At 38.5% G+C, this 19457-nt stretch overlaps 1 protein-coding gene across 1 annotated transcript in view; it reads right to left on the reverse strand.

Moving 5' to 3' along the window:
* Positions 1-18004, reverse strand: part of DOT1L (DOT1 like histone lysine methyltransferase) — a 59296-nt gene extending 41292 nt beyond the window's left edge. The window contains exons 1-7 of the mRNA XM_085314818.1: positions 17996-18004; positions 16392-16435; positions 13635-13709; positions 11320-11383; positions 9475-9703; positions 6003-6097; positions 3451-3513 (exon numbers count right to left, since the gene is read on the reverse strand). Of these exons, the coding sequence (XP_085170944.1) occupies positions 3451-3513; positions 6003-6097; positions 9475-9703; positions 11320-11383; positions 13635-13709; positions 16392-16435; positions 17996-18004 (579 nt within the window). The remainder of the gene's footprint in view (positions 1-3450; positions 3514-6002; positions 6098-9474; positions 9704-11319; positions 11384-13634; positions 13710-16391; positions 16436-17995) is intronic.
* Between the last annotated feature and the right edge of the window lie 1453 nt (positions 18005-19457).

A 19457-nucleotide genomic window follows, 5' to 3' on the forward strand; every position in this document is an offset into this window, starting at 1 on the left:
TTACAGATGCCAGGCTCCCACTGGGTTACGCACAAAGATTACCTCTGATTCACGGGGCTGAACCACAGAGAATCCTCCATATTAGAAGCTACTGGGGTTTCCTTTGACTAGACAGTACATGGTSTTAGAGGTGTCAATCCAGCCAAAATCCCAGTTGTTAGCAATGCTGATTTGTGTTTTCCTACACTTATTTTGAAGAGCTGTACATGATTTCCTCTTATTGTAAAATAAGCTCTTAGGTAGCAGAGGAACGCTTCCCCTTATAACACCCTAGATACCTGGGGACTGTCCTGATTTTGGATCCATATGAGGATATTTACAGTTAGAAACCATGAAAATCCATCCATCTCTTAATTGCAATACTGTTTTCATTTGGTAACTGCACATGTGCAGAAATTCCAAGAGAAACTAATTATCTAGGCCCAACTACCTTAAAAATCTCCAGTTTCCTTCAGACAACAAGTTTCTTGAGAAGACTGACATGAAGCTAATCTTGCAAACTTTCAATTTCCATGGGAAAAGAAGCTAGAATATAAGAGAAGTTGAAACAAAATGAGTTGGGTTTAAAGTGGAACATTCTAGCCTAAAAAGCTGAAGCAGCTACTGGTGATGAAAAACCTCTGGAAGCATAACAAATACAGAGAAAAGGGCATGAAGGGCATACTAGGAAAGGGCATGATTGCTCCTAACTGATCAGGAATGAGATATCAAGGAAGCAGAGGAGCAACTGAAACTGAAGAACAGTAACACAAAAACAAGAAACAGAAATCTCGAGTCTCAAACTCCAACTGATGTTTGCAGAGGCACTAAGCACAATCAGTTGTCACTTCACCAAAATAACAACAGGTAAAAGACAAGATTTAAGACAGTCAGGAGATCGCTTTTCAGAGAGTAATCAAAAATCCATTTGTCCTGGGATCACACAACTGAACTAGGCTCCTGACTGTTGGAAAGCAAACCTGCAGGCCCAGCCCCAGGATTTATTGTTGCCTTATGGCACCACAGTTTTTACTTTCAGAGCATAGCAGCTGTGACATGCATGAAGTCTAAACCTCTGTCCTCATTATTCACACAAAACAGCAGGTGGGATCTCAGACTTCTTCTCACTGAACTTCTGCCAAGCTCCCCTCCTCCAACATTTTATTCTTCTCAAAATACTTATTTTGCATATGGCTGCCTAAAACGTTAAAGAGTGGAATCCAGAAGTTAAGCTCTGTTCATCACAGGCTATTTCAATCTATGCTTATTCCRTCCAACACCTGGGATTTTGAGACCTCACTAAACATTTTGCAGATACAGAAGCGTTCTGCACCAAGATGAAGGTACCAGACTATCCTGTGCCTTCCAGTGTCTTCTAGCTGCTTTATGACACAAGTTTGTTATCTAAAAATAGAGTCACCTGTCTAAGGCATGAATAAAAAAACCCAACATACTGTTTGGCAACAGAAAGCTAATGCATACCTTGTTTGGTGAAGCAACAAAATAAAAACACACTTTGTGTGTCTACACATAATAGACCAAACTCTATCCTTAAGCTTGACTGTGGCAAAGTGATAGGAAACCAATTTTCAGTTAAGTCAAAAAGTGCTGTAAGTACTCAACACATCCCCAAAAAAGCAAACTGAATACTTCAAGAAAAAAAAAATTGCTCTAAACACTTCTCACAAAACAGAGCTATAAAAGCCAAAGAACCTAGAAAAAAATAAGTAGTTTTGTTTCAATATAGTACCAGATTCTGTCACATGGAATGCACAATATGGAAATGCTTGCTGCCTAAGGCAATCAATATGCTTTCAATATTTTAGTCCAAGTTCCTCTCCTATTCTTTAACTTACACAGCTCATAAGCAGAGTATCTTCAGTAACGATTCCTTTCATGTAATGCCAGCTGGGTGACACAATGGAAAAATGCCATATGGCGACTTCRTGAAAAGTAAAGCACGCACAGTGTTTCCACAGCAGGAAAGAGTTAGCAGCCTGATATCAATCCTGCTACAAACTAGTCCCACAGCAGGCCCAGCATCCATCTGACATAGCTCAAGCTACAGGATAAAGGCATTTTAGGAAGAAAGTACACAGAGGGAGGGGGGTACTGTCACCTTGCTCTAGCCTACTTCCAAATTGCAGCACCCTTCATTACAAGACAAGCCCCCTAAAAGGRGCTCGGCATCTCAGTTCAGTCGCAAAAACTGGAAAATAAAGGCTGGCCACCGAAGACATGCCATCTGATACTACACTGCTGGGATACTGAAAGCCACATGGTTCAAAAACCAGTCCAGTAATAGAGCAACAACATGCTTTGTTCAAACAAAATGGAAAAGTAGTTCCTCAAGCTTGCTTGCATCTCAGCTGTAGTACACATCACCAGCTGCAACTTCCAAGCAGGAAAGTGCTTCAACTTCTCTGGGTAATTAGAGACCACCACCAATCCATGCAGCCTCTTTCCTGAATATAGAAAGTAGTAAGAGAAGCCCAAGAAGAAGTATTGTTAAAATTCTCAGTGGGCTGCTAGCATACTATGATTACATACATCTCCTCACAGGCAAGTGGTTAATTAGGGGAGCAGCTTTTCTTAATAACAGTTAAGAAGGGGCAGAAAAGAAAAAGCAGAAAGAATAACACAAAACAGTATATGACATGACTGTGCGCATGCTTCTAACAATCATTTCAGAGTGGAAAACACATCCACAATGACTGAAGAAGGTTAGGAGGAAGGGGAAAGTGTTCCAATATGTCTTCCTAAATCCAGGCAGACAGATGCCCTCTGATGACCCACTGACTCCTCCTGCTCTAGTTACACCTTTGGGGCACTTTCTCTATCCTTCCAACTCAGAACTAACACACCCACTCCTCCTCTCCAGCTAAACATTCAATCCTGCTACAGGCCCTGGAGTTTCAGGCACTGATCTTGCAGGGCAGGTAGTCAACTCAAAACTTCAACCCCATGTTCCCCAAAGCTGAAACCCTCCTGCCATTCCTTCCATTACCTGTCCCAAACAACCACATCTTCATCTGTCCGCAGAACCAAAGCTTCAGCTTTGTTTTACAAGTAGGAGATTTCAGAAACCCAAATAGGGGTTGCCATTTTCAACAGTCTACCCAGCAGAACCCATGTACCAGAGGAATAAATAAAATCAGTAAAAGAAAATTTGACCCAAAGGAGAAGACATATGGCAGCCCCACTTCACGAACAATGTTTTGTAACAGTAAAATCTTCCAAGAACTTCTGAAAAGTCCTGAATGTACTCCCAATAACACCATATCAAATGTCAACTGAGACAAAGAAAGGGCCCTGGGAGGATGTCTTAGAGAACACCATCCTCAGGATTAGGATGAAAGCCAAGAAGCAGATGAGTCGCACTGCTGCTTGGCTGGTGAAGGGCTGAAGAGGACTTTGCAAATTCTGTATATCAGTATGGATCACAAAGTTTTTCAGCTGAATTTCACTCACTGTGTATTCTGCATGTTTTTTCCCATACCATTTCATCCACTTTCTGAACTCTCTGTCCATCGTCTAGAAGAGGGAGGAAAAACAAAACCACCTATTAGGACTTTCTTTTTTTAAAGAAAAAAAAAACAGTTACATTGCAGTGAAAAGAAATGCAACTCTGACAGTGCTTATTGACATACAAGGCATTTTTGCCATTAACACTCAAAGGATAGACAGACATCTACTACAGTAGTTTCTTTTTCCTAAGAAAAACCTTTACTTCACCAAGACCAAGTCAAAACCGGCCTCTTCTTCTCTCCCCTTTTCAGCAAAGTTACATATTATAGAAAGGTAAAATCAGGTGACTCAGCACTAAAAATGGCACAACCTAAAGAAGCTACTGTATTGTGCTATGCAAACCCTCAGTGAATAGGAAGCACTGAATGCAGCCCAGTCTAAGTTTTGACAGCAAAGGAGGAAATGGGATAAAGGCAGGTCTGCTAGGGCAAATAAGAAAGCAGGAGGCCGCATGCAAAGCAGCTGCAATAGCAAATGGAAGGAGCACCATGCTTGCCAGAGCAACCAGGAAGAACACTTCAAAGTACATTTAAACAGACCAGGGTTACAGAGGACAGAAGGCTCCTCTACTACCAAACCAAATAGCTGGCATTGGTTATCCATTGTCCAAATACAGGGAGAAAGGAGCCAAAAACCCCACGCATCAAGATAGTGCCTTACAAACAAGCCCCTCTATATTTACAAAATACTGTCCCTCCCTACATAAACTGAGACTACACAGTGCAAGTCATTACTTTATAGTGGCAGTGAGGCTGCACCTTATACCACATTCAAGAAACAAAACTTGAACGTCTTGGAAGAGTGAAGAAAAATCCTCCTGTATTTTTAACTCCACAAATGAAGGGGCTAAATTTGGAGGTATCAGGGAAGGGAGATAATGGAGAGAAGCATAGCAGGAATTCTGGTTTCCCTTGCAATCCAGAGATGCTGGAGACCTCCATCAGCGAGTGAGTAAAACTGTGTAGACAGATGTGTTTTAAAAGTATTTAGGTTTTAAGAGCAGCCCAGAGCTTAATCGGACAATTCATACAGATCTTCAGTATCTTCATATTCAGTATGACTTATCATTTTGACTTTTTTTTTTTTCATTACAAAAAGTCTCCCTCTTCAGCTGAAGCTTTTCAAGGTCATCTGCATTAACTATCATAGTAGCCAGACACATGTTGCCACAGTCAKTCTTAACTAGAAGCTTAATCCAATCCCTTCCACAAAATGTTTGTCAAAGAAAGGGAGGGAAAGTGGTCAGCTACACACAGCACAAGGCAGATGAGCTGTACTCAGATTCACACATTCTGAAACTGCAGCAGCTGTTGAGTTGTTAAATCTGACAGGCCACTGTCTCTAACCGGCAGGATGATGCAGTACATCGTGTTCATCCAGTAAACTTGTGAAATACTGGTGCACGTCTTTTGACGCTGAAAGGATCCCATGAGCTAATACTCTTAATATTCAATTAGTAGGTAAAGTAATTGTATTCTTTACTGACCCAATTCTTATTTTCACTGAAGCCTTGTGTTTACCCAGAGTGGTATGAAGGGGTATTAGTGAAAGCAAGTATTTATCCTTCCTTCTTTAATACTGATCTTTAAATTAAGCTCACTATTAAACAAAATAGGAGTTTAGGTCTTGCAATTCACTCCTCTCCTCCCTAAATAAACAAACAAACTAGAACACTCATGCAGAGGGACTGAAAAGAGTGTTCCAGTTGGAAGTTTCCATTGGGACATAGCAGAGGAAGAGATCCTTTTTTAGATCCTTCTCTGATCTTCTTCATCATTGTGTTTACATTTTGTGTAAACCATTTTTTATAAATTTTTTTTAGCCTACAGTTTTAGTAACTGAGTTGAATTTCAGCTTTCTAGTACCTAAAAAGGTGGATCACTACAATAAGCAAAAAGATAACTTTTAAGAATTAACCGTTCTGTCCTTCATTCTCAGATTTGTCCAACGCTACAGTCTTTGAAAGCACTGTGTCAGACTCATTTCAGACACAAGATTCCAAGTATTTAGGTGAAGCCTATATCATATTCTGTTTTGAATAGGTCCTACACCATTATGTTTACACAGCTTAACATTGCCTGGTCCTGAAATCTCTTTAAAACTAAGCTAACGCTGTTTCTGGTGACTTAGCAAGCACTGCTAGGAAATGATAGGGACATACACAGCTTGCTCCAAGCGTGCTGTGCTCCAGGTCTTACTCATCTGAGGAGCAAAAGCATCTCAGACTGAAACTCAGCTTTTCTGCCTGGTACTGCACAGCACTTGTCAGTAATCCTGAATCACTGAGTAAGCCTCAATTTCTGTATATAAAACGGGGTGTACAGATGCACGCACTTATAGATGTATATATATTTAAAAAGGTGTGTGTGTGTGTTTATATATACATGTAACATCATATACACATTTTTAYACATATATATAAAAAAATATTTAAAAAATAAAAACCAGACACTCTTCACTTCAAACAAAAGCAGCAAAATAATAAAAACACTCACCTCAGCATATTTGGCTGGAATATCAGCTTTCTCCACTCCGTAGTGATGTTTGCAGTTTGTGGCTGCAGCCACCTGAAGCACCACCTGACCCACACCTATGGGAAAAGAAAAACGCCTGAGAACAAGTCACAGTATAAAAGCACTGCAAGAGGAGATGAGTGCTTTTAGAGCAAAGGCCAAGTAGTAATAAGGAAAACACAGATCAACTGTGGGACTGGACTTTAGAATACCCAGCTTCAACTCCTAGTTCTGCCAGACAGTTCTCATACCAAGTCTCTCCATTCCTCAACTGAAAAGCAGATTTAACCCAATGTGCATTACTAAAACAAGTCCTATTTTCCAGAGTTACATGAAATATGAAGAACACACTTTTCAGTAAAAGGATTCTAACTACGAAGTAAACAGGACAATTTAATTTCTTTCCTTCAGACAAAGAAAAAAAAATATACTAAAGTAGTACTATACTTTTGTGTTTTATATTTTTACATACACAGAGGGCTTTTAACAAAATAGTGTAAAACTTAACATTTGCAGCAACATTTGTACTGATAAACACTAATAGCTACTATAATAAAATATTAAGGGCTCGTTTTCACAGATACAGAGAAGCTTCAGGATTATCTGAATTTTAAGATTTTTGTCAACAAGTTTTCTATGCATTCCATAAAATTTACAGATTTTACACTGTACTTCACCATTTAACTGAAGCAATTGAAACAACATTTAGAAAAATCCCACCACATCCCAAAACAAACCCTTGCTGGTCACGTTAAAGAATAACGAAAACACTTAAGAGTTTATTTATACAGCGTTTTACCACGATACACAGCACTTAACGTAGTCTGAGAACATACAAAGCACATTTAAGAACAAGTATTACTTTATTCTAAAAAAATAAAACAACAGGCTCACATCTCAAAACAACTGCAGAAGCAAAGCTACACTGGCAACACTATTACTTAAAAATGCATGAACTTCCCATCACTCCAAATTCTACTGGTGTCAGACACCACCAACAGTAATTAGCTGCCAATTCCACACCTTGCCTGAATGCATTCCCTGTCTCCTCTCTCTCTCTCTCTGGATTACGTTAAAAAGAAAAAAGGAAAACTATCAATTAGATTTTCTGTCTCTACAAACAACCCAGATTTTGCTCACTAACTAAAGGAATGTGGAACAACGTTGCTCCAAGTGGCCACTTTGAATTTTCTACAACCATGCAATATTCATTGGTAATATATTTACACATCACCTTTCCTCTATGACTAACGCAAGATGTACGCTTGCCTCATCAGTGCACCAGGGATCGAAAAGGATAACCCATTTGCACAGAAAACATATTGCTGTTTTCCATTTCACTGATTGCCTGCAGGAAGCCACACTGGTAATTGCAGGGGAGGAACTCCTGCCTTTAAACCATTACCAGTATAATGCCGTCTGGCACAACCAGAATTGGAGTGCTGACAGGATGTTGTTGTTGTTGTTTTACTTTGTTGTTGTTGTTCTTCCACATTTTGCACACACAGAGATTTTAAACAGATGCAAACAGGGATGCACCCATTTCTGTAGGGGGGAAACTGTTCAACGCCTTCAATAAGGACTGACGCTTCCCACATTAAGCACTGGGCATGGAGTGTGTAAAACAGACAAAAAAAAATATTCTGAGGGATACAACTGTTTCAGTATCTCTTGTTTAAGAGGAGCAATAAGGACAGAAAGACAAAAGCGAAGATCAAGAACAAGCTGCATTAACTCAAATCATATGGATACTGCATAAGTTATTAATTTTGTCTTTCCTTGGCTTTTCTTTCGCAAGAACTTAATTGTGTTGCAGTTTGTTTGCCTAATTATGATCAACACCTCCATATAATCCACTTGCAATCAGCCAGTTAATCCTGACATCCTACACAGAAATAACAAAAAGAGCAGGTGGGGGTTTAGCCCTGCTGTACGCATGCAATCATTGGAAAGACATTAAATTTGTTCATAGAAACAGTATCCTATCACAGTACTTTCCTTTACACTCCATTCAATAGCACATTCACTACAATTCACAAAAATTTACTCTAACATAACAGATTCAACAACCAACAGAATACTTTTTTCCTGTATATTCTGCTTTTAATTATTTCAGTGCTCCAAACATTAAAGACTTCTGAATTTAAACCATTCTTTTCAAATACACCCGAAGCTCTGTAAATTTCTATATCGTTGGTCAATAGCCAACACTGAAGTGAGGATAAGGGTAGTAATAAATATGCAATTTTGCTTCTGGTGGTACTGAGTGTAAGGAAATCTAACTTTTAAGGTTGATCTCACACTTCATCTTGTTACATAAGCAGCAGCACTACAGGAGTTCAGATACGATCTTCTTTGACCTTCCCACACAAACAATTGCAAGTATCTCTGATCATTTTTTTTCCTTCCAGCTGGAAAACAGCTCACCAAATCTGATGCTTTTTTAAGTGTCTCACTTGTATATAAGTCACTGAAACAGGAAATTTTAAGACCTAAGTTCCACTGAAGGAGAACAGGGAAAATTGCTGAAGACCCCTGACTTGGACTATGTTAAGTATGAAGAAAACAAACAAACAAAACCACAGCAGAACTACCAGTGGTAAGTATATTTAGTTGTAAGTATATTTTAAAATATTTTCTCCCAAAGCCCTCTATCTCACCAGCCATAAAACCAAAACATGCTTCATTTAAAATTTCATGACCAAACCAGTAAAAGGGGAAATTCTCATTATTTTTTTCCTGCTTTGAACCAGATCTTAGCAACAAAAACCAAGAATATCATCTTCTTACTCAGTATCTCTGTTCCACATGCATTTGAGTCATATCTGGTTTCTTTACCAACCAGAAACACTCACTTCCTTTTAAAACTTTGGCTTGTAGAGGAGATGCAGTTGTGGTTTACTGAGCTGTCAAAGTCAGCTGTCAAAGCGGACTTTAAAGTCTTTTTTTGACATACTGAAAAGTATGTCAGAGGGTAAGTTATCTGAAAATCAAGCAGTTACAGGTCAAGCATGTCATGCTGGTGTAGGAAGGGCAATTTCATTTAGGAAGGGCATAAACTCAATGCACAGAAAATGTCTGAATCCTTAAGAACAAAGTCTGTTACTGTTATCTTTCCAGAATCATTTTTAATATCCTCTCTTTATAGGTGTATCTACCAATAGCAACAGGAACTAAAAGCTTTCTAAAGAAGAGACTGTTTTTGTAATATGGGTTTATTGCATTTCTAGTCCATTTCACTAACAATGTAGGGAAGTATCTGTTTGGTCTATTTAGTATTATCATAAAAAGGAAGAGCATATTGTTGGAGGATTAACTAGAAAAGGTACTTATTCTGCAACACAATCTTCAGTCCCAGTTTACTTTCATCTTTCATTCAAAACAAAAAAAAAAGGAGTTAAAAATATTTTGAAAGGAAAAAAAAAAACCACCTTTAAGTTTATTCATCACTTACCACTGCCCAAATCAACAAACAAATCGTCCTCTGTCATTTTAATTTCATCTATCATTTGGGCCACTAAGTCAAAGGAAGTTTCTCCATAAACTTCTGGGGAAAAGGGCTCATAGTTGTTCAGTTTCTCTGGATCAGTCACCGAGTGGTTATATACTTGCTGCAGGATATGACGGAGGAGCCCATTGGAGGGACGAGTGTTCAGTTTCATAGGCTGGGTGGTTCCCTTCCACTAAACAGAGAGCAGGAAGAGAATACAAAGCAAATACAAGGACAAGTAAACTTCACCAGAACAAGGCTGCATTTGCAGGAAGCATAACTGGTACAAATCCCTCCCATCCCTTCTCCCATATGCCTGCAGGTGTTCTCTAAAAAGAGCAAAAGATGTTAAAGGTATTATGCAACAAGGATTAGTTCCAAAGTCTGTGTCACATCGACTAACAGGTAATCTCAAATATGCCTGCTAGAAATAGGTGACAAGGGGAAATTAGAGATGTAAAAAAAAAATGCAATAGGCAACGTAAAGCTAATATTGGATATATTCACAGTAGGTGACAAGTGAGTTTATTCATTTTTCATATTTACTGATCATCACTGAACTGTCAACTCTACTACCAGTATTTGAAGAGGTTTMATTTTCTTTCATAAATTGTAGGATGGGAGAGATTAGATGCATTCCCCAGATCAAATAGGGAGTGGCAGGAAAAGAGTTGAAAATCAAGCATCCATTCTTTAAGAAAAGGACCTTCTCCTAATGCTGCACAGCAGTTGTTAATTTTTAAAAATGCTTATTTTCTTCTGGGATAATTTATTTTGCTCCTTAACCATTCTTCCTAACCATCTTTCTTTTAAAAAAGAAAAAAAAAGGGAAAAAAAGCGGGCAGGGAATGACAACTCTAGGATCCCTCCCAAGCATTCCTCTATTTGAGATTCAAATACAGTTCCCATAGCTGTTGACAAAAGACATGGATGAAGAAGCCTGAATCCAAACAAGCACAAGTTTTATGGAGTTGCAGATCCATAAAGCAAAGCAAAGTCTGATGAAAAAGTCAAGTCTCATGGTCATAACATTGCATACTTCAAGTAATTCCCACAAGCACCTTAGAGAGAAAAACATCCACCTAAACTTCCAGAATTAAACAGAATAGTAGCATTAATCCATTGCTCATGTTTTATTTCTTGCAATTCAACTTTATATTGGGGTAAGAAACCCAAAAAAACTATCTCACTAAAATGGTCTGCAAAGAAATTTCACTCTAGTTTTTTGCCAGAGCGATCCTGTAGAACAGAGAAGCTGAACTGAATAGAAAGGAAATTCTTAAGCCATGGATCACTGCCACAATACACAGGAGGGTTCATATGGATTATTTAAGTAGCCCATAAGCCAGAGATTTCCACATGTGAAAGTAAAGCTATATTATAAATCCTTGTGAAATATCTACACACTGACTTCAGGGAAATATTTTTTCAAAAGGTAACCCACCTATTTCAACGTATCCAAAGGAGGGTGCCAAGGGTTCACACCTGACAGTTACAGCCTACATATTTTTCCCCCCAACCGCAAGTTTGGTTTTCTTTTTAGATAAGAAATGCGCTCCAAGATAAATAAATAAATAAAAATTTAAAAATCCCTCACTGTGCAGATGTAATCAAGAAAACAAGGTTTAATGTAAGTTTTATTAACTCTCAGAAAGAATGGAAATTGCAGAAGTATTGGTGATGAAGTTAGACTAACACATGTAGTTCAGTGTTTAAAAAAAAGTCAGTACTTTCTTGGGTATTATTCACTAAACATGAATTTGAAACCAGCTAGATAAACATCATGGCATAACAAAGGTAAATACATACCAACTGATGAATGCTATCAATGGCTCGGTTGTATTTGTCACAAAGCCTCTGCATGCTTTCAAAGCTACAAAGGGAGGGAAAAAAAAAAATTCAGGGTCAGTTAGAAACACAGAGCCAGAAGAGGCAGTTGAGATTTGAAGATTTTTGGGTTTCTTTTTTTTCACCCTTTTTTTTTTTTTTAATCATAGATACTCTAGGCAGCTTGTTTCAGCAATCTATATAAATTACATACAGTTTTAGAGCATTGTATACAGTTGCCTTCCAAAAAATCTCATTAGACCAGCAATACATGACAAATGAGCAATAAATTCCACAATACGGCATATTCATGTAGTGGAAGAAAAAGTGGCATTTTGCAGTAAGATTTTGGAAGCTGAACATTAATTTCCTTGATCAATGGGAAAAAGGACTGAACTTGAACTAAATTCTGATTTATTAGGAAGTTTGGCATTCTTATTGTCCATTACCTCCTTTCCATATCCTCAGATGCACTGAAATTTAACACAGAAGTGAATTGCTGCGCTTTGTTCCACCTGTCCATGTAGAGGRCCCCAGCACACAATCTGCAAAACTTCACCCATCARAAAAGCACACCAATTGCTTCATGGCATGGTTGGGTTTACAGTCAGTTCACCCAGTCATGTAATGACAGAAGCTGAGAGGATTAAAAAAAAAAAAAATCATCTCAGCCAAGGAGGACAAGGTATCGCCAGGATCATCATACATAATCAGATTCTACAAAGCAGCAGCAAAAGCACCAGGGCAAGGAACTGCATGCGTAACATAATTAAATCATGGCCATCCCCAAATCAGGAAGCAGGGAGGAGACAGAGGCCACTGGAAGGAAGCAGCTCTTCATGAAACCTCCTATTATCACTACGCTAGTAAGACTCCCTCATTGAAGAGGGCTGCTGACCCTCTTCAAGCTTTCCACTGTCTGTGCTTAACACCACGTTAAGACAACAAGAGAGGCTGAAACGGGTTTCGACTGTGCGCAGAGCTCGCGTTCCTATGATTCACTGTTCTGCGCTCTTACACACTTGTCAAGTAATTTTTCCTGACAAAATTTTTGAAAGGCAGTAAACAGACTAAAACCATTACCAAAATTACAGGTTTATGACTTCCTTGAAGAAGTCATAAAGAAAGTAAGTAAAGTAAGTAAGTAAAGAAGTAAGGTGAGACTGTTGGGAACAGAGGTTTCTGTTATCCAGCACCACTGCTGACAACACCAATGCTACCGAGTTACACGGGCCCAGTGAGGACACCGGCTCTCCACACGTTACAGCMCTGCAGTCTCAGTGCGTAAACCATGGACTTGATGTTGCTGGGTCCTGGTCTCTTCTTTTGAATTTGTTGGGAAGCAGAGAGGGACTAACATGTCTTGTAGTGAAACAGTTAAAAAGAAAATGAAATAAAGAGAGGAGGAAGTAATACCTCAAGCAGACTGTGATAAAAGTATCACTTCAGTGCTCAGGACAATAGCCAACGATGTATTAGAAACTGATGCAGTTTCATTTGTAAATCTTGTTCTGAAAGTTTAGTCATGTTGTAGAGACTTGAACAAATTCAGTCTTTCCCATGAAAGCAATTTAGGGAGGTTTTTGTAAACTATAATCTCTTTTTCCAGGCTCAGTACAGCCAAGTCAATACACAGAACATCCAACTTCTCCACAGATAAATCACAGGGTCAGAATCTGCCTCTCCCAGCCACTAGGAGAATGTTGCATACTATACGTTCATCTTCAGCCGCCTGTGGAATAGGCATTTGCATGTAGCYAAAGGCATCTTCTAGCTGCCCAGAAGAGTGGTATAAATAATTTGCCTTTTTATTTATCCCCCCACTCAAAYAGCATCTCACTTGCACTGAATTCTAAACAGAGGAGAAACGGGGAAGGTTAACCTCCTACATCACGGCAGGAGAAGGACACAGCGCTGACAGACAGTTCTGGCATGCCATTTTCTAAACAGGAATTCTTAGCTACTACAAAAGTAGAAACCTCAATGCCATTCAGATTCCTAACCCTGGACACAGTCCAAGAGCGCAGATACCAATCATTGTTTCAGAGTGAGTAATTCCAACGTACACCAGAGCTCAACTTTCTGCTGTGTGGAGTTTCCAATTATGTCCTTAATCCAACAGCCTTTGCCAATATTTCTGTTACACATTTCCTACCAAAATAACTTTGTAGAGTCTGAAGCCAGTTCTAAAGGAAAACTTCAGTTTATAGTGTCTAAGAATAACCAGTTACAAACTAATTCATTATAAACCATTCTGGCCTGCCCTCCTGGTAGGAGGAAAAAAAAATCCCTCTCACCTTTTTGTATCATAGTCAATTAAAACATAATTTTCCATAGCAAGCTTGAGATCTGGGATTTCTTCACAAACCCACCTGAAACGAGAGAAGAAACAGAATAAAAACAACACCTCCAATTTAGTTTAATAAGACAGTCTGCCCTCAATCCTGGACTGGCATTGCTATACATAAAGACAAAATACTGCAGCAGACATGAAAGATCACAATATTGTGAGGAGTAAGGCTGAGATCACAAAATGCTAATTGGAAAGCTGCAGTGGTTCGTATTTGTTTCTCTTGAACAAGCAGTAAGATGCCCATAGACATTGSCAGTAGTATAAAGCTCTTGAAATAGCACAACTTCAAAACGAGGCGATAAATATATTCAACGCATCTAAAAATACATAAAGCCATAGCTGATGCTAACCTAACATAAAACATGAATGCAAAGTGCAATTTTTGATGATATCTTTAACAAAGCTGATACTGTTATAGGCATTCTTAACAAAGCTGAATGTAGAGAGGACATTTCCTATAGCATCCCAAAACAATACCACCAAATACTTGTTATAGGAATATTCTCCTCTGTGTAGTACTCTAAACTGCTCTTCCACTTTACTTAATCAACCCTGAAATAGATTTTCAAAAGTCACCTTGACCAAAAGAAAAAAAAAAATCACCCCTTTCCATGATGAATTAACAAAGTCTAAAATGTTGCTGCCATTAAGAATGGAAAGCTCACACCCACTTGCAATGCATCCAGCAACAGAATCCAACAGAAGAGGCCTTCACTCTTGGAAAATAGAAAGATTAATTCTTTTCACAGACAACTTAGAAGTCATATAGACTTTGCACACTCTTTCCTGTGAAAGCATCAAAATCGGAAAATGTTTATCTTCGAAAGAACTCCAAGCATAACATAGGATGAACTCCAAGCAGAACGGCAAAGTTTCTTCTTTGTGGACCTTGATGCATCAATTTTGAAATGGAAAAAAATATATAATGACCAGAGATCCAACAGTTCTAGTTCCTTTTGGGTGATTCACAATGATTAAAAATATAATAAGCAAGAAAAAAAAACAGAATTTTTAAAATCTATGGCTGCCTCTCTTCTAATATCTACCATTTCTCTGAAAATATGACTACTTTGATCTCTGCAACTCTTTTCTCTTGAATTAGGGCCAATAAGGCTGTTTACTACTAGCTTGAAAAGAGAAACACTTCTTTGAATTCTTTTACCCAAAACTTTCATAAGACTGCTCAGTATCAAAAGCAACCACATCACGGTTACTTTGCACAAGGCAAACAGAGGCGGTACGAAAGCATTTTAACAGCCTGTATATACTGCAGTCAAGCTTAAAAGAAAATCGTGAAACGCTGCTTTGGTCCAACTGCTTTCCAACACAGCTTTCTTTTTGCTTTCAGCTGGTGTAACACAGAAAGCACGAGCACAGATGACTCCAGCAGTGTCAGCGCTACGTCTGTTTAAACCTCTTCACAGAAGGTCTTTTCAAAAAAAAAAAAATCACGCTGACAAATGATGTCACAAGTACCAAGGCACAGAATATTATCAAAGTCAGTACAACTGAACTGGAAGTAGCAGTGACAGCGCATCTTGTGTCAAGGTTTGGTAGTTAGAAAAGAACGGTTCTTTAAGAAAAAAAAATCTCAGCTGTATCCCCTAACACAGTCATCACCCATTCTCTCTGATTAACAAAAGAAATCTGTTTTGCAGACCATGGTAAAACACTATGACTTCATATATGTAAGTGGTGTTTTCAGCTCTAACGACCAAGCAAGCACTTAGCTCTTCAAGTGATGCTGGGCGCAAAGAAGCCTCAACACTGTTTCCTAGGCCACRTGCTACTTATCAGATTTCAAGCCCAGGTAGATATGCAGACTAAACGCTGTTCACATTTCATCTGTATCTGCACTGTCCAACCGTTAAAACCTGCTGCAGGTGTGACACTCAATCACAGAAAGCCCTCAACCCCAGAAAACATAGAAAATAAGGTCTAAAACAGTTATCAAGAACAGTTTTTAAACAAACCGATGGGGATAACACTGACCAGAGGTGTTTGGAGAGTTTTTGTGCTCTACAGAAAGTCACTTCCCCATCTTGCAGAAATAACAGCAAGCCACATCATAGCCACTGCCTGCCTCTGACCCTAACACTGTTTTGGAAACAGTCTTCCTACTCTGTATTTGTTTTTTTTACCTCCATCCTCATTTTTTTCCCCACACTGATCTAACTCTGCCAACAGAATTAAGATGAATGATAAGGACATCATCTCCAAATAGGTACAAATGCTAATGATGATGCAACATGACAGCAATAAAAGAAAAAGGGAGAAGGAAAGAAAGCGAATAAGAAGTTTAATCTTGATTAGGACCAGAACTCAACACATCATGACAATGATACTTTAATTTTGCTTCTCTAAAGATTAAACGCAAATTGTCATCACTGGTTTGTGAAGCACAGCTTCCTGGAAGCATCAGAAACTTCATTATACACAGCATCAAAAGTTAAATATCATTATTTATTTTTAATTCTGTCCAAACAAAAACAGAATTTGGCACACTAAAAACCAAATTTAAGTTGAGTAGGGAAAGTTACAGATTTGTATTGCAACACTACCGATTCAGCTCAGAAAATAAAATTTAGAGCAGCTAAGTTATTGTGACTACTGTCCTCTTTTACACTTTGTCTCAAGAAGTCTATTTACTGAGATAAGTAACACACAAGAAATCTCAGGCATGTCTACATTGAACACTTACCGAATTGTCTCAATAATTTCATGAGCAGCATCATGGTGTTTATCCTGAAATTAAAGAAAAATAGATATTTCAAACTGCCATACCTGTCAGTTACAGATTACAGGAACGACCACCTTTTTGAAAATACAGGTGACAACCGTACGGGGAAGGAGTCTGCAATTGCCACTCAGGTCATTAAACCAATTAAAACGATCATTGAGAAAAAGGCTTACGGATTGTATTTTTTCAAGTTTCTGTGGACTAGCACAAGATTTACATAAAAAGAGCCACTCTGCTTATTTCTCTGTCACATTCAAAAATAAGGAACGGTGTCATTGATACCCATGGAGATTTCTGGTATGCAGTAGGTATGGAACTGCAAGTCAACAGCCGATTTTTTTTTTTTTTTTTGACCTAGCATCTGGTACATGCTCACGTCTCTGTGCAGGCAATACAATTTTAGAGCAGCAAATCGCTTTCTAAAATAAAGCATCAAATAAGCAGTAAGAGCTGATTTCAGTATAAAAAGCTCATGGTTTCTACCTGAAAATGTAGACTTTTTCATAGATTAAAAAAAAAAATCCCAAAACACACACAGAACACATTAAAAATTGTGCATTGTACATATATGCTAGACTGTGGCACAGATGTTTGTTGACATTAATATGGGAAGTTCCTTGGGAACAGCAGAAGCACAAGCAAGTTTAGCAAGCCATTCCAAATGAGCGCCAATAAAGCCATTGTAGGGTTTTTTTTTTTAAAAAAAAAAGTGTCTATTTTAGGAAAGTTACAGGAGTTCCTATATATATTACTGTGGCCACATTGTGAAGTCTTAGTTACCAGAGACTGCCTGCATAGAGTTTAGGTTATATTTAGATATTTGTTTCTTAAAGTGGGTTTGACCTTTTAATTAAGACTCCAGTATCTAAGGACCTTCCAGAGATGGAAGGTCCATTTCTCTCTCTCTCTCTCCCTCTCTCAAATAATTTTCCTTTTTTTCTGCTACAGAAATGTAATTTCCACAGTGTTACCTGTGGAAAATTCTATAGCAAAGGTTAGGGACATGCAACAAAAAGCAAAGCGTCAGTATTGGGGGGAAGAAACAAATTAGAAGTGGAGCTCTAATGGCTGGTGATTATTTCAATTTATAGCATGTTCTTCAATAACTTGTGGAAGTTAAACGTAAGCTTTCTCCTGACAGTATCACAGCTTTCAAGCCTGCACGAGGAGACAGATTTTCCTCCTGTGCAATGGGCTCATCTACTCAAGGTCAACCTGTCTCATACAAGTTCTCGTTCCAAGAAACCTGCACACATACGAGTAACAGGCCTTTCAGGGAATCGGAGAAAAAGTCACATGAGTGAGAGGGATGGAAGTGCGGGCAAATATTTCTTTGTTTGTTACAGTAAAGGTACAAAGGAACATTTCCTATTTTACTAGAAAGTTTTTACTTTTAGAATGCCAGAAGTCAACTCCATGTCTAGGAATTGCATATGGGCAGAAAAGTCTCATCACTGAAGAAAAACAGAATGTTCCAGTAACAACAACATCAAAAAGGAGAAGCAGCCACAAAGTAGTAAGGACGTTTTGGTTTCAATAGACAGCAGTCTAAAAGTCAGTGTTACCTCGGTCATGTTTCATAAGAAAATGCCAATGTTATACACAAACGCCGGGAACCCTACAAGCCATCCGGAACAACTTTGGGATTACGCTTCTCCAGTCTTTGCCATTGACCTCATGGCCCCAGACTGGGCCAGCCCCAAAGCCAGCAGAAAGCAACAGCATCAATAAACAGACAATCAATTTAAGTGCAGAAAGGTAAGGCAAGTAATCATCTTGATAAATCTTGGCCTAAAAAAGAAGAAAGTGGTTGAACTAAAATCTGCACCTGACTCGGTGAGAAAAGAAATATATATATATAAAATTAAATAAAATACACATACACACATATGTATTTATACAAATAGGTCCTATTTCTCATCTACAAGGTATTAAAAAATGATGCACACACACAAGACTCTCAGGTCATTTACAAACACTCCCTTTAAGTTTTCACCTTTTACTACAATTACCACAAGATAAACCCCATAGCTGATCTAGCTCTTCCAGTAAACTGTGTTCCTATATAGGAAGGTTATGTTTTTCCCAACATAAGTACAGTATACTGCAAAAGTGTATTCATGCTCATGTTGGCATAACCATTTTCTCTGAAAAAATTTACATTCTTCACTGTATTGTACGATTTCAGTGCTAGCAGAACACATTAAAAAAAAAACCCTGCCCTATAAGTCTTCATGAAAACGCCCTGTAAATGTTCAAAATTGCTTATTCAACAGATTCCTTCATCTTGAGTTAAAAAAAAACAACCAAAAAAAAAAAAAACAAAGCATGCCTACGACTACAGATCTTCCAATTTAAACAACTGGTTTTGCTAATGCAACCTCATGCTTCATGTGAAGATTCCAGCCAGAAGAGGATGGTCAGAGTTTATTCTGTATCATTATCCAGGATTAACAAAGTTGAAAAAGCTCCACATTTACTTCAATAAAACTCTTCATGTTGAGAGACTTACCAATTTAACTATATTCTTGAACTAATATACTTTGTCCGGGTAGACAAGCTCCAAGATCATATGCAAGTCTTTCAGAACAAATTAAAGCTCATCTCCCAACATTTCCCCAAAGTGCAAATGGCTGGAGAAATGGAGGAGGAAAAGGGGGGGGGGCAGATTTAGTGAAAATACTGATCACTTTCACTTTTTTAGCCATCACTTTTAGCCCCTTTCAGAATTTCAATTTTAAGATTTAATAAGAACAGGCACTAACCAGCATCAGCATCTGTGTTTATACAATCATTTATGACCCTAATGGAGATTCTTCAGCAACTCAAAAAGCAAGTCGAGTAGAAATCTCACCAAAACCACAGATCCCACTCTGGGCAGGATCAACCTCAGCCCTTCACCCTTCCAAGTAGATGCACTGGTTTCGGCCAGACATGCTACTCAGAGCAGCTGAGTGCAGTGAAGCAGTTTTAATCTAGATCTTTTACAGGCTCATGATGTGAACACTAACTGGCAGGTTGGGATGG

Source organism: Rhea americana, unplaced genomic scaffold, assembly GCF_003343005.1.
Source record: "Rhea americana isolate MKP2758 unplaced genomic scaffold, rheAme1 scaffold_412, whole genome shotgun sequence".
NCBI classification, from domain to species: domain Eukaryota; kingdom Metazoa; phylum Chordata; class Aves; order Rheiformes; family Rheidae; genus Rhea; species Rhea americana.